This window comes from Phacochoerus africanus, chromosome 15, assembly GCF_016906955.1.
Source record: "Phacochoerus africanus isolate WHEZ1 chromosome 15, ROS_Pafr_v1, whole genome shotgun sequence".
NCBI classification, from domain to species: Eukaryota; Metazoa; Chordata; class Mammalia; order Artiodactyla; family Suidae; genus Phacochoerus; species Phacochoerus africanus.
In genome coordinates, this window is record NC_062558.1 from 41,540,054 (window position 1) to 41,555,177 (window position 15,124).

Sequence of the window (15,124 nt, forward strand, 5' to 3'; positions counted from 1 at the left end):
GAGAGAAGACAGGCTGCCAACTGCCACCCAGGAAGCCATCCTGGAGATCTCATCTGGGGTACCTCAGGCTGCAGAGGGGGCGCCGAGAGTGCTAAAGGCATTTCTAGGCACTGCCTAAACTTTTAGGCTGGAGAGCAATGCCTCCCTACCACTTAAACACAGTCAAGCCCCTCCCAGGGATGTTATGGTGTGGTGGTTAAGGGCCCAGGCTTTGCAGCCGCACAGCTCAGGGATCAAATCCCAGCTCTGCTGCAGCCAGGCCGTGGGACACTGGCTTTTGCACCTGTGCCAGTCCCAGGGGACCAGCACAGCTTCAGTTTTATGTATTAAAAAGCAGGGTGGAAGAACTTCCAGGAGGAAGAGGTAGCTGAGCTAGATCTAGAGGAGCATGAGGGTGGGGGTGGCGTGGGGAGCGATGAGGCCTGGGAGGCCGGCAGGGCCAGACCAGCAAGCTCCGAAGGCTCTGGAGTCTGGATTCTATCCTGAGGGCAGCAGGGAACGCAGGGAGGGATCTCAGCAGGGAAGTGCTGCATCTGTATTTCCTGTGTGACGGCCTGGAGGCAGGGACGCAGCCAGGAACAGCGGAGATTGTACTGGGTGGAGAGAAGTGGGCAGAATGGGGAAATTTAGAGGAAGAGTGGCCTGGAGGATCTCGAGAGTTAACGCACACTGCTCCTCACCTGCTGGACAGGGAGGAGACAGAGACTGGGCCCAGGAAACCGGGGAGGACGTCCACAAAAGCCAGGAAGTCATGCATTTCAGCTGGCCCGGACTCCTCCAAGTCTCGTCACAGCTACTTGTTCAAAGGGAAAACGTGGCATGTGCCCAGGTGGGGCCTCATGGTTTTTTTGTTTTTGTTTTTGTTTGTAAAAAGGGGATCAAATGAGAAACTGTCTCCATGTTGCAGATGTGTGGAGAATGTACACATCTCCAAATGCAGAGAAGTGTAGAGAATGAGCCCAGGCCACTCAGCGAGTCCCGGGCAGGAGGGCTGGAGAGTGCCTGGACTCAGATGGGGACTGGTATCATCACAGCGGGGACCAAGGCTGTGGGCCAGGGCCTCGGAGAGAATGCTGGATCCTCCAAGAGTCAAAGTATGTCCCCCCAACGTGGCCTCCCGCCCAGCCTGGCTGCTGTGTGCTCCCTGGGGTTTGGGACAGGCATGAGGTGAGTGCTGCTCAGGCAGGGCCAGGCCCTGGGGAGGGGATGGTCCCCTGTGGCTCCGGGGCCTGCTGTGAAGCCCACGAGGACAGGCTGCTGAAGAGCCTGAGCTGAAGCTTTACTCCCTTCCTAGGGAGCAGGGACCCTCAGGGTGGGGAGTCAGGAGCCACCAGGAGGCGGTTGTGCCAGTTGGTGAGGGTTCTCAGCCAGGAGGGACAGGAGCCTGTGGATGTCCTCACGGCCCTGACCCCATGACACTGAGGAGCTCAGACATCCTGCCTCCTAATAAACATGAGTATGGTAGCCGCAACCTCCCCCATGACTGGTGCTACCACAGGAGGGGTTCTATCTGGATGAACTCACTAACCCTCCACAGCAACCGGAGAAGGTAGCTTTACTGTCCCACTTCACTGAGGAGCACAGGGGCCTTAAGAAATAAAGCTCCTGGCATGCGCAGTCACATCCCGAGCCAGGAAGACAGGTCTCGGCCTAGAAGCTCATCCTACCTTCACATTCAAGTCTGCAGGCATCTCCCCAGCACCTCGGGCCCACCTCGAAGCACTCAAACAGCCAAAGATTTTAAAACAACCATCACACCCTACAGGATGCTGCCCTCAGACAAATGGACCAGGCCTCTGTGTGGAGCCTGGCCCTGGCGTACCACCCCTCACCCCCCAGCAGAGCAGGGGGCTGGCTTGGGACCCAGGCTGGCATGAGGTCAAATTTGGGTTCTACCATTTAAACAGTGATGAGACAGGACAAGCGACTTCTCAAAGCCTCGATTCTCCCAGCCTTATGTGCACAGGACAGCAGCCACACCTCCAAAGCGCTGTGTGTTCTTGCCCAGTACTCCTGGTTCCTGTCCCTCTTTCCTTGACTTTATCCTAATGACAGCTGACATGGCTGGGCCTGGTCACATACAGGGATACGAAGCCTGCAGGACGCACATGTGCTTCTCCATCCCAGGTCAGCGTGCCTACCTCGTACACAGCCTTCCCCAGCATCTTGCCCACAAACTCAAAGAGCTGCAGGTAATTCTCATGGATGTAGGATGTGGGCGAAGGGTAGAGTCTCTCGTCCCCACTGGTCGTCTGCAAGGCACAAGGACAGGCAGGGGCAGGGAGGTTAAATGCCTTACAACGAGCAAACCTGGGCCTTCACTTCTCATATGTCACCTCCAATCTGGCTACTGTCAGCCGCGCTCCCGCTCCCTTTAAATACCTTGAACAGATTGAGCGCTGGGTCGAACACCCTCTTGATGATCTCTTCCAAGAACTCCTTGAAAACGCCGTCTTGATCAATCCCCGCCTCGTCCACCCCAAGGTCATTGACAAACTTCACGCGGATGACGCCCTTCATGGCGTGCTGGGAGAGCTGCCGGAGCTGCTCGTAGCCGTCCTGCCAAGGGCAGAATTATAGCCCATCAGGAACCCAAGGCTCCCTGCATAATTCAGGCTCCCTCTGCAAAGCTCCCTCTCCCCTGGTGAAGACTTCCCTGTGTAATTATTAAATATGTCAGGACGCACGGGTGCATGAGGAGAGGGAGCAGTTTCTACCTGCTTCTGGTGAGAGGCTGCTGAAAGAACAATTCATTTGGGGGCTGTGACTGCATCACACTTTGGAAGGGAGACTACCCTCAAGAGGATGCAGAGCATAGAGATGGAAAAACGAAAGATGAGTCATGACACACTCTTAGGCATCAGACAAAGGATGGTAGAAACTGAGACAAGATCTCCTCTCTCCATTTTTTTTGCCACCCCGCCCTTGCAGCGTGTGGCAGTTCCCAGGTCAGGGATTGAACCTGAGCCACAGCAGTGACCCAGGCCACTACACTGACAATGCTGGATCCTTAACCCACTGTACCACAAGGGAACTCCTCTTTCCATTTTAATGCTAAGAATCTTTCAGCTTGCAGTTAAAAAAAACAAAAAAGCACAAATCAATCAAATGTACAGAACACCATAAGATAAAAAACAAAAGTGCCCTGGACTGTTCAACTCCGGGCACTTTTCCCCAGATCATGAAAGGCTGAGAGTCATGCTGAGAAATTCAGGTTATACCCTGAGGGTAGTGGGGAGCCATAGCAGAGTTTAGGCAGAGAGTGACAGCTAGCTTTCTGCCTTAGGAAAATCTTTCTGTTAGAAGCAGAGCAGAGGGATGGCAGGAGGCAGGGAGATGAGTCAGGAGAGAGACTGGGCCAAGGGAAGAGAAGCCTTGGCACCCTTGGCTCGCAGACAGCTCCCTGAGACGTGCAGCCATTCAGCACATCTCCCTGTCCAGAACTCCAGGATACAGCATTGGAATTCTCCCGCTAAGTCATCTGTGCAGTTTATCTCTTGATAAAGTCTGTCGAGGTTTTCCTGGCTTCTGATTCTGTCATTGAGTGTACTCCTAGCATGTGTGTGCTGAGGGTGAGCTGCCTTATCACTGCTCCATTTCAGAGCAGTGATTTAAAAAAAAAAAAAACAACAGCATGGAACAGGACAGGGCCCCAGGAGGCTGCCTCTGGCCAGTGTGAGAGCCCTCATAACCACCCTGAGAGGCCCAATAACCAGGGATGAGGAGCCCGGGCTTGCTCACTGCAAGGCATTTAACCTCCCTGCCCCTACACTGACGTCTGTAGATACTGTCACACAACAGGTTACAAGTCAGCTGCAACATCCTGTAGCAGCCACCCCCTGCCTCTTCCCTAGCCCCAGGTACAGCGCTCTCAGAGGCTCTGCTGACACTAGACCATCTCCATTGCACCCACTTGCCTGCCAGGCTGCTTCCCTGTCACAAAGCAAATGCAGCCAGTGTTGCAACACCTGATGGGGGACCCCCTGCTGCTGTCCTGCCCATCACTTCTGTCCTCATCTACTGATCCAGAGGACTGTGCATGGTGGCTTCCCATCTTACTTAGGACTTAGGCTTCATAGTTAGGGAGCAAGAGAAAAAAAATCACCTCCAAAGTCCCCTAAGTCACCTGAAGGAATAAGAACATGGTTTGGGGACCACAATCCCGAGAAGCGCTTTTCATGCACATGCAATGTGAAAACCATTAAGTTAGACAAAAAGAAGAGTAAAACAGGAAGTTGCCATGTAGCTGCTACAGCATTTAAACCATTCTGCCTAAATTTAAGATAATTATCATGGCACTGAGTTGGGGACAGGCAGAGAAGTCTAACATGCCTGCAGGGTTTCTTCCGGTCTGCTTAACACTGACGTCTCCCCAACAGTTAGGCATGTCCCGAGGCACATCATGCCATGGAGATGAGAAGAGATGGTACAGGTGAGAGCTCTGCGCAAGCGGCCAAGCACAGGGCAGGTGCTCCAGGAACATTTGCTTGCTGGACTGGCCCCACTGTAGCCTCCCTTTGAAACACTGTAGAGAGGAACTGGCCACCCACCTCTGACACTTCCTGTTGTACCCACTGCCCTCTGGGCACCTGAGTCGTTGCTCAAGGATTCTATCTGTGCTCTGCAGGAAGGGGGCTGGGCACAGGGTGCTCTTCTTCTCTACTGCATTTCAAAGAGCAGACGCACGACCACGGACCTGGGGATGGGACAGCCAGCTTCCAGGCCCAGCTCTGTCACCGACACCTGAGTGACCGTGAACAACTCCGGCCTCAGTCCTGCCTTTGACAGGGCGAGGAGGAAGGGATAGGTAAGCCTATACCTATGGTTCCTTCCAGTTCTGAAAAGCTGGACTTCCAGCCCCCACTCAGCCTCCATGAGGGGAGGCCTTAGACCATCACCTGGAGGCCCCGCGCTCAGTACAAACCATAAGAAAAGGGGACCAGAATAGAAGCCCAGAAGATCATGAGTCAAATATTAGCTTTTTGATGCCCCCTTGTGTCCAAATCAAGCAAAGGCCATGAGGCTCTCAAGGTCTGAAAACCAAACCAATGAATCATGAGAACTGGGGTAACTGAATCAACAACCCCTCCTCCTTCCTAATTTAATATGAACACCAGCGACCAATTTCACGACCTGATCGACCCCAGTGACATGTAAAGAGGAAAACAGACTTTGCCTAAAATCCAAGAGACATCCCTCCTTTGACGACCCTGGGGGATGTTTAAAAAAGCAGGCCCAGGGCAAGCGGATGTCTGGTGACTCTCCCAGTGACACTTCAGTAGGGAGTTGGGGATTGTTGCGCTCAGGAGACACCAGTTTCCACCACCCCAGACTCTCAGTCACACTGGCCACATGGGAGTGGGCGAGATAGGCGGGGGTGGGGATGGAGGAGTTTAAGAGACAGGAGAGGTGCACCTGGGTCCCATGAAGAAAGAGCTGGAGGAGTGGGTTCCTATGGCACAATTAGGCTTTTTCTTTGAGTCAAAGCAGAGGTTGTGAACTGGTGGCCACAGGTTGAATTTGATGGGCAGACAGGCGTCATGTGACTTTCCAGTTTCTCTACAGAAATTGATTTGTTCACAACATAATGGATCTGTGGATTTCATACAAAACCCATAAGGCCATACTCTCGTGGCCTGACAGGTGCGTCCTCTCCACCTGCCTACCCTCTCCTGTGCCCCAACGCCTGGGCTGGTTGTCAGATGTCATTTATCAGCTCACATATGGGGTTGGTCCAAGGCCTGTATTTCAAGAAAAATGGGAGGGAGCCATGGAAGCAGAGAACGTTCCTATTTGTTTAGCATGCACACACAAGGCCCCTGTGCTGAGACACTCGGCCAGTGTTACTCATTCCCATGACTGGCAGGGTCCCTGGGGGTGCTGACATTTCTCATCCCTACTCTTAAGAATGTCACACTGTTTACCACATGCTGCCTTCCCTGGCAGACGAGGGTGTCAATCACCAGTGGTCAGAGAACTGAAACAAGTCCTCCAGGAAGGAGCAGCAAACACAGCACAAATGCCCCGAGGGAGAAATGAAAACGTGTGGGGAGGAAGGGCTGTTGCCATCGCCACTTACTGATGGCCGGCATGTGGCCTTGTGCTGTCCTGGGATCCTGTGACTGTCCTACACCACAGAACATGCTGACGAAGAAGTGTGACAGGCTGGAGTGTGATAAAAGGTCTAAAGAGCAAGGATGGGCAAAAAAATCAAGCCAAGCCATTCAAGGAATGGGGACTTGGAGCCCAGTGACCATAGGTGTAGGAGCAGCACACACAGGCAGACTGTGCACTGCACCGGCTTGGGGGAGTGAGGTGGGCACGATGCAGATGTTGCAGGAGTGCACATTATGACAATGTTCCAGGGTCTTGTTCGAACAAAATCAGTATGACTTTCTGTCACATGGAGGACAGTGTTCTGAGGACAGGCGCTTATTTCTAATTCACACCTCACTGCCTAGCGGGACCCTGGACGCTGGGTCTGGTGAAGGTGGAACCTTCAAGTGCATCCCCTTATGTCCACAAAGAACTTGCAGCTCTGTGACCCATGCACTTCCCAGTAGGCTCAGTAACTTAACACCCACGTTCCAGCCTCCACTTTCACAGCTGGGTGTCTGGGGACAGTGCCTGCCGGGGCAGATGGTGTCTGCACAGACATGACTGTGTCTGTCCTCATTTCAGAGGCACAGAGTGTCTGATGCTCTAACCTCGTGGGGTGAAGGGAGGGCACTGCTGTGCTGCGGTCTCAGCGCTGAGGGCACATTTAATCAGGCAGCCCTCCAAACAGATGACAGGACAAACAGGCCCTTTCCTGCCCCCGGAGCCCTGGCTTCAGTGTCATCAGATCAAGGAGTGGGAAGAAGAGTTCAGAGGCAACAGGTCAGCCACTAGACATCCTACGTTTTCCAGAGCACACTTTGCAACAGGCTTCTCACCTCCAACATCCGGGACCGGCGGATGGTAATGTGTGTGACATGAGGCGAGGCGGAGCTGGTTTCCACAAGCCCCAGTTTCTCCTTCTCCTTGGTCACCATGGTTCGGAACAGGAGAACTCTCTGAAATGAACAAAGGTGAGACGGGAAATGGGGTCAAAAACCAAGGATCCCCGAAAACATACTAGACAAAATTAATGAAACTGAAGCACGTGAGAGCCCCCAAGAATCGGATACTTCCATGTGTGCTACAGGGTTAAAAGTGTCTTGGGAGAGCAGTACACATGTCCCCAAATACTCCTGGGAATTGGAAATACAGCTGAACATATGCCAAGGGAGAAAGGTTCCAGAAAGAGTGGTCTGGTTGCAGCCAGAGCCCAGCTAAGAATAGTCTGGGAGAAAATTATTCTCCTTGTTCAGTCAATAATCCACCATAAAAACCTGGAGGCAGCATGAGTTACAGAGGCTGCTTTATATAGTCATGTCTGCTTTAGGGGAAATCAATAGCATGAATTTAAAAAACAGAAACATTCCAAAGACGACATTTTTCACTGTTAGAAAAATTTTAAATGATCCTACAGTATAAAGGTCCCAGACCATTTAATGGGCCTCCCCTGTGTCCTCAAGCACACCACAGGACTACCAGTAGTATTTCTCAAGTATCATTTAGAAAGGATCTCCCATTCTCAAGATTCTGATAAGCCCCTTTAGGAGAGCATGACCTTTGATCCCATCCTGCAATAGCCTTCACATGATGTCGGTGGAATGAATAAATAACGCCAACCACAGCTGGTTTTTTTTTTTTGAAAAATGGAAATCTGCCCAAAGTCAAGAGATTTGTTAAATATAAATAAGAAAAGGAATTCCCAGAACACTGTCAGCTGATCATAATAAAAAATTAAAAAAAAAAAATTCCCTGGGGGCTCAGTGGGTTAAGGATCTAATGTTGCCAATGCTATGGCCCGGGTCACTGCTATGGTGCAGGTTTGATCCCTGGTCCAGCAATTTCTGCATGCGACAGGTGCAGCAAAAGAAAGAAAAAAAAATTACATATATATATAAACATGTATTAGCATATATTTGGGAGTTTCCATCATGGCTCAGTGGTTAACGAATCCGACTAGGAACCATGAGGTTGCGGGTTTGATCCCTGGTCTTGCTCAGTGGGTTGAGGATCCAGTGTTGCCGTGAGCTGTTGGCGTAGGTCGCAGATGCTGCTCGGATCCCACATTGCTGTGGCTGTGGTGTAGGCCAGCGGCTATAGTTCCGATTAGACCCTTAGCCTGGGAACCTCCATATGCTGCAGAAGTGGCCCTAGAAATGGCAAAAAGACAAAGAAAAAAAAAAGTATATATTTATATAAACTATATATAAATATATAAAATTTTAGATATACATAAAATATATAAAATACATATACTATATAATAAATATTAACACACACACACATATATATACACCCACACCCACACAGGTGAACAGTAAGAACAGTGATAATAACAACAGTAGTGATAAGTGCTAAACTTGCACGAGGGGAGGCTTGTGCATTTTCACTTGACCATTCTGTAAGCTCGCTGAAGTAAATATGGTTGTAACAGGAAAAGCCACCAAGGGCCTCCTAAGAAGGGGGATGTACTCAGAGGAGGGACTGCTCAGTGAAGAAGTGCCACATGGCTGGTTTACAAGTCTAGAAGCAAGGACTGAAGTGCTGAGTACCGCAAAAGCTCTAGGGGTTCCAGACGGTTTAGGAGCACAGCGTGGGCTGAGGACATGAGGGAGACTGGGGACGTGGATGAAAGGTGCTCTCGCCCCTCCCTTCTGTGCTGGGGAGCTGGCATAATGGTTCAGCATTTAGGGCAGATGGCATAATGGTGGCAGACGAGAGAGAGAACGCAGGCCTGGAGAGAGGCTATCACCACCCACCCCAGCCCACCCCTGTGCGCCCTGGCAAAAACATAGGAGAGGCCAGCTACGACTGTGACGAAGGGAGGAAAGCCCAAGATGGAGAAGACAGGGGCATCCCAGCCACTCTAACACGCCAAGCCTCAGACACTTTCCCACACCTGTCTGTGCCATCAGAGGGGGCAGGACAGGGGACAGGAGATGCGGAAGGACCCTATTTTCTCAAGGGAGGGAAAAGAGAGATTTTATGAGCCAAGGACAAATGGCTTTGATGTCAATTTTAAGCACCACCAAATGGTGAGGATTAGAACATAGCCTGGACTTTTAAGTCAGGCCAACAAACCTCAGAGGTTCCCATACTTTCTTATTCACAGCACTTCTAATGATTCAGTAAATTTTTTTTTTTTTTGGCTTTTTAGGGCCACACTCGTGGCACATGGTCATTCCCAGACTAGGGGCTGAATCAGAGCTGCAGCTGCCAGCCTATGCCACAGCGATGTGGGATCTAAGCCACGTCTGTGAACTAAACCACAGCTGACAGCAACACTGGATCCCTAACCCACTGAGTGAGGCCAGGGATTGAACCTGTATCCTCAGGGATACTCCTAGGATTCATTTCCACTGTACTACAGTGGGTACTTTTTTTTTTGTCTTTTGTCTTTTTAGGGTTGCACCTACGGCATATGGAGGTTCCCAGGCTAGGGGGCTAATTGGAGCTGTAGCTGCCGGCCTACGTCACAGCCACAGCAACGGGGGATCCGAGCCGAGTCTGCAACCTACATCACAGCTCACGGCAAAGCCGGATCCTTAACCCACTGAGCAAAGGCAGGGATCAAACCTGCAACCTCATGGTTCCCAGTCGGATTCGTTAACTACTGAGTCACGATGGGAACTCCAAGTAATACACATTTTTAAACAATTATCTTAGGTCAAAAGAAATACCTAACAGTTCCATTTACTAGGTAGTTAAGTCCTAACAATAAGCATTTACATCCTAAGAACTGAGTAGCTATATTTTAAAAATACACATAAACTGGAGTTCCCACTGTGGTACAGTGGGTTAAGGACCCCGTGTTGCTGCTGTAAGTTCAGCTTCAGCTCAGATCCGATCCTTGGCGCAGCTGTGGCCAAAACAAAACACATAAATTAGCTGTGGTGCAGGTCTGATCCCTGGCCTGGGAACTTCTGCATGTATGGACATGGCCAAAAAAAAGAAAAAAAAAATCCACCCCCTTCTCCAAAAAAACCCCATGTACACTGAATTTAAAAACATTTTAATTTCATTTTTAAAACCCAGCTTAGGAGTTCCCATTGTGGCTCAATGGTTAACAAACCTGACTGGTATCCATGAGGATGCAGATTCGATCCCTGGCCTCACTCAGTGGGTTAAGGATCCAGCATTGCCATGAACTGTGGTGTAGGTGGCAGACTTGGCTCAGATCCCGAGTTGCTGTGGCTCTTGTGTAGGCCAGAGGCTATAGTTCCTAGTGGATCCCTAGCCTGGGAACTCCATATGCCAAAGGTGCAGCCCTAAAAAGAAAAAAGACGAAAAAACAAACAAAAAAACCCATTTAGCAAATGTGACATCGTTGAAAAGAATGGAGCAGAATTTAACGTTGACATTGTGAACTCAAGCTGGTATTTCATACGGTGCCCAGCAAAATTCACTGTGTTCCCCTCAAAAATTTAAAATGTCCTGTAACAACCCAGGGTGCCCCAGTGCACAGTTTATGAAGTGCAGATACACTGAGTGGAGATGACACACAGACCACGATGAGGTGTCACATAGAGGTGTCAGACTCCACCCACCTGGCTTAGGCCTGGAGACGAAGGGAGGATTAGCTGGAGAAGGGAAGGGCACTACCCTTGGAAAACAGACCACTCAGAGGATTACAGGGTCCACTTTCAGTGGTGGTTAAAGGACCAAAGAGGAGAAGATACGGAGAGGCAGGTCAGTGTGAGCGGAGAGTGTTCCACCATTGGGAAGAAAAGCTGCACATTCTTTGCAAAGCTGCACATTCCCTCCCTAAGGCAAGGTCAGGGGTGCTGCTGAAGGGGCTCTCATGACCAAGTCACCTCTGCGAGGTCACTCACTTCCGAGAGGCTCTGCTGTCAAGTGCAATAAGAATTTAAACAGCCACATCTGTGTGAGCCATGGCTTGAGGGTAAGTAAAGAAAGGTAACCGTGTATGACATCAAGGTTAAGATGGTATCAGAGAGCAGGAAGGAGTAATAAGCAAGGAAAGAAAGCCAAGGGCGTGTGCAGGCTCTTAAGAGCCTCCCCTGAAGGAGGGGACATTTCTGCAGCGCTCATCAGGACACCAGGGAGTCCCTCATTCCCCCAACCCCTGCCACAGCACCTGCTCCTCCCAAGGCTCTCAGGCCCCTCGAATGAGACCACACTCCCCACCCTGGTCTCTTCCTTCCTCTGGTCACTCCTCCCTCACCCGACCCGTGCAGGGCCCTGGTCTCCGGCCCCTGGTCTCCTCACTCAGTCTGGCTCCCTGACTGCCTCGTCCTTGTCTGTAAGCACAGGAGGTCTGAGGGCTTCTGTGTGTCGAGCCTCTAGCCCAGTCTTCTCTCCTGAGCTCCAGACCTGAGTGTCTGTTGGCCTCGACGAATTGCAGACATGTCACCGGCTCCCTGCTCAAGGCTGATGGGACAAGCACTTCCCAGCCCCGCTCTGGCCTGGGCCCCTACTTCCAGGATTGGAGCTCTTGAGCACTCAGGCTCCCAAGCTGGAAACCTGAGCATCCTCAGAATGCCTCCTTTTCTCCCCCAAGAATGTCATCATTTTCCAAGGCCTGTAGGTGCTCCCTCCTTAAAGATTTCCTGACATCGTCTTTCTCCTTCTGGGGCCCCACTAAATCTAGCCCATCCTCCACACTGCAGCCAGAAGCAACTTTCTCAAGCACGGCTCTGACCAGGTGCCTCCAAAACTGAATTCTCCCAGGGCTTTGGACAAAATCCAAGCTCCTGCCCTTGGCTTACAAGGCTTCCTGCTCCAGCTCCCACAACTCCCCGCCGGCTTCATTTCTTGACTCCTCCTTTGTACTCTCTAGACCGCTGGCCGGGTTCTCTGGTAGCACCACACTCTCCCAGCCTGGGCCTGTCATCACTGTCCCCTTTTGTCTGTGGCGCCTCCTCCCAAAGCCCTTCCCTGGGCTCCCACAGCACCCACCTCGCTACGTGAACTGCCCATTCACACCATCTTTGATCTCCGTACCCCCAGCGCCTAGCATGATGCCCGGCACAGTGCAAGAGCCAGTCAGCATCGGCACTCACTGAATGAGCCATCTCTCTTATTCGTTTCCGATCGCTCTAACGAAGATGGACAGTCAGGACCCACGTGGAAGGAGCCTGGCTTTCAGCGCGACTCACGTTTTTGTGAGGAATGACATGCGGGATGTACTGCAGGATCAGCTGGGCCCGCTTTCTGTCCTTGTCAAGTTCTTGGAAGAGCACACTAGGCTTGAGATCCCTTAAAAACAAAGATATGGGTTTGGGACAAGAAAACCAGAAAACCATCCTCTAGGGCAGGGCTGGTCCGCTATACCCTAAGGTATACCCAAATTCAGTCTGCTGCTCATTTTTGTAAATAAAAGTTTGAATGGAACACAACCATACCCATTCATCAGGCACTGTCTCTGGCTGCCCTCACCCTCCAATGACAGAGCTGAGTAGGTGCAACAGACACTGTCTGGTGTGCAAAGCCTGAAATACCTACCATCTGGCCCTTTACAGAGAAAGCTGGCCAGTCCCCACTGCAGCGCCACAACTCTGAGTTATGGAAGAGTTGATGTATTGTGGGTAAAAGAATGCAGACATGATCTTGGGCTTGGTTGTTGTGGAGGATCTCTCCCCCCCACCCCCTAAGAAAACCTCGCTGTAGTTTTCATCCTGTTAATCATGCAGATAAAAACTGACATTTCATGATTGTAACCTGTTGCTCAAGTCAGCTGAAAAAACTTTTTGCTGCAGCTTGCATAAGAAATGCCTGATAAATGGGATCCGGCCTGGTTGCCACAAAGGAGCTCTAATCACCTACAGAGTACGTGACCTAACAGAAGTGACTGTGAGGTGACCTGTCCTGACAGGTGCTTCCTAGGAACTTGTACGGATGCAATGACAGGATAAGGAAGAGGGACCACATCCTCCCTGCCCTGAAACTTGTGTGCCGAGCACTCAGGCAGCGTGATGGAGGGACTCCGGCCTCTGTAAACCAGCCCCCACCCCGTGCTCACTTCCGCAGCCAGTGGTCCTCGGGGGCGAAGCGCCGCCGGCAGTCCCGCTCGTAGAGCACCATCAGCCACCCGTGAACAGACTGGAACAGCTCCAGGGTCTCGCCCTTGGCATTCTCTGTGGGCAAACAACCAGGAGAGCCAGGGTTGGTGGAGCTGCTCAGAATTGGAGGGGCGCAAGGACAGCACTGCCCCTCCCGCCATCCTGGAGGCCCAGCAGATTCTTTCTCTCCTTCACACTGAACTTTACAAGGACCAAGAGGATGGAAAGGCTCCTGGGGACATCCTCAGGGCCTGCAGGACCTGGAAATCTCTTAGACACGATCACTCATGCTGCCTCTCACTCAGAGGTCATCTGAAGGAACTTCCTGACCTAAGGCCCTTTGAAACTAAGACTGGAAACACTTCAGGAGGTGGACTCTGATTTGAAGAGTGACAGTCCGCATGTTTTATTCTTCATGGAAATCAACTCAAGACTCAAAAGGAGATGCAGGGCAAAATTCATCATCATGAATAATCCTTCACACATCCACGTAAAGCCTGAAGGATGCCTGGGAAGACTTCCATAACCATGCTCCTCCCTTAAGAGGTCACAGATGGCAGAGTGAAGAAATAAAACTTCTGATTATATGAGTGTGCATTTTCAGCTAACTCTGATAGACAACAAGGCTAAGAATCAGTTGATGTTATGGACTCTGAACTCCCCGTGTATAGCGCCAATTGAAAGATGACTGACGTCTTTACCTTACCTACAATTCCATCCCAGATCATCTTAAAGACAAAGGAATTCAGAAAAGAGGAGATGGTGACCAGCTCTTCCAGTTTGAATGAAATCTGTTCTTCATAAACTTCAATGTCATCAAGGATCCTAAATCAGACAGAAAATTATTCACAATTTCCCACTGAGAAGGGGAAAAAAAAATATATATATATATATATATACACACCCTATACTAAACAAAATAAGGTTAAGAAGCCCTATGTTTCAGATAAATTTTACAGATAAAATGATATGATGGGAGAGTGGGTATGGGTAGAGACGAAGCAAAAGTGGCCATGAGCTGACAACTCACTATTGCAGCTGGTGACAGGCACATGATCATCATACTATCCTTTCCACTTTATCTGAAACTGTCCCTAGTAAAAAGTTTAAAAATGCAATTGAGAAAGGAAAAAAATAAACTCAACTCTCTATTTTTCTTATTCCCAAGGATCTGACTGTGACACTTGCTTATGGATTCATGCCTGAATTATTAAGGAATCTTGACTGAGAGTGTGTCCACTGAAGAAAGCTGTGGAATCGTATTCTGGATCTATAACATACACTGTGGGCACTAGTGCCCCTACAGACACTAGTAGGCACTTGCTAAGTTTTTGAGAGTGAATGAATAAAATGTCTGAAAGAATATACAGGTAAATGAATCATTTCAGATGCAGTTCTATTTGAAATTTCCTATAACCGTTTCATTCACCTTAGGGCCCAACTCACTCTTGGGTTACCCTTAACCCAGCAATTAAGGGTATCTTACCAGCAGCAGACCCCTGCTCTCCCCTCTAGCTACTCACTGAGCCCCTCCCTCCATGATTCGTACCCAATCTGCCACCTACATGTCCCTCATCCCCTCCTGCCAATGTCTCTTGGTCTGAATATAACTACCTGAGGTCTTTTCCATCATACAACTCTTTACCAATCTTTTGGAAAAAGTGGAATGAAAAGAATACTAAATACACAGGTAGATACACAAGCTTAAAGAAAAGGAACTGAATTTGTTGATTTCCCACCATGTCAGGCACTGTACTAAGTGCTTGACATTCCTTTTCTCATTTACTCCCTGTCAAATTGGTACTTCTGTCTCCTTTCTACTGTTGAGGAAACTAAGGCTCAGAGAGGTTAAGCAACTCATACAGGGTCAGCTTGATAATAACGGTAAGAATAACAGCCAGCACATACTGACCTCTTCCTGTGCCAGGGAACATGCTAAACATTTATCTCTTCTACACCTTCCCACGTGGCTAAGAGGTAGATGTGATGAATCCCCATCTACAGAT

General features: G+C 50.1%; 1 protein-coding gene across 17 annotated transcripts in view; it reads right to left on the reverse strand.

Annotated features, from left to right (window-relative positions):
- UBE3B (ubiquitin protein ligase E3B) overlaps positions 1-15,124 on the reverse strand; it is a 59,759-nt gene that overhangs the window by 12,169 nt on the left and 32,466 nt on the right. For 16 of the 17 annotated variants that reach the window (XM_047761788.1, XM_047761783.1, XM_047761790.1 and 13 more), the window contains 6 exons: positions 13,825-13,943; positions 13,079-13,193; positions 12,216-12,315; positions 6,936-7,055; positions 2,383-2,559; positions 2,142-2,252 (listed from right to left, as the gene is read on the reverse strand). In XM_047761788.1, coding sequence (XP_047617744.1) covers positions 2,142-2,252; positions 2,383-2,559; positions 6,936-7,055; positions 12,216-12,315; positions 13,079-13,193; positions 13,825-13,943 — 742 coding nt within the window. Of the gene's footprint in view, positions 594-2,141; positions 2,253-2,382; positions 2,560-6,935; positions 7,056-12,215; positions 12,316-13,078; positions 13,194-13,824; positions 13,944-15,124 lie in introns of all 17 variants that reach the window. The other variant, XM_047761800.1, reaches the window with a different exon arrangement.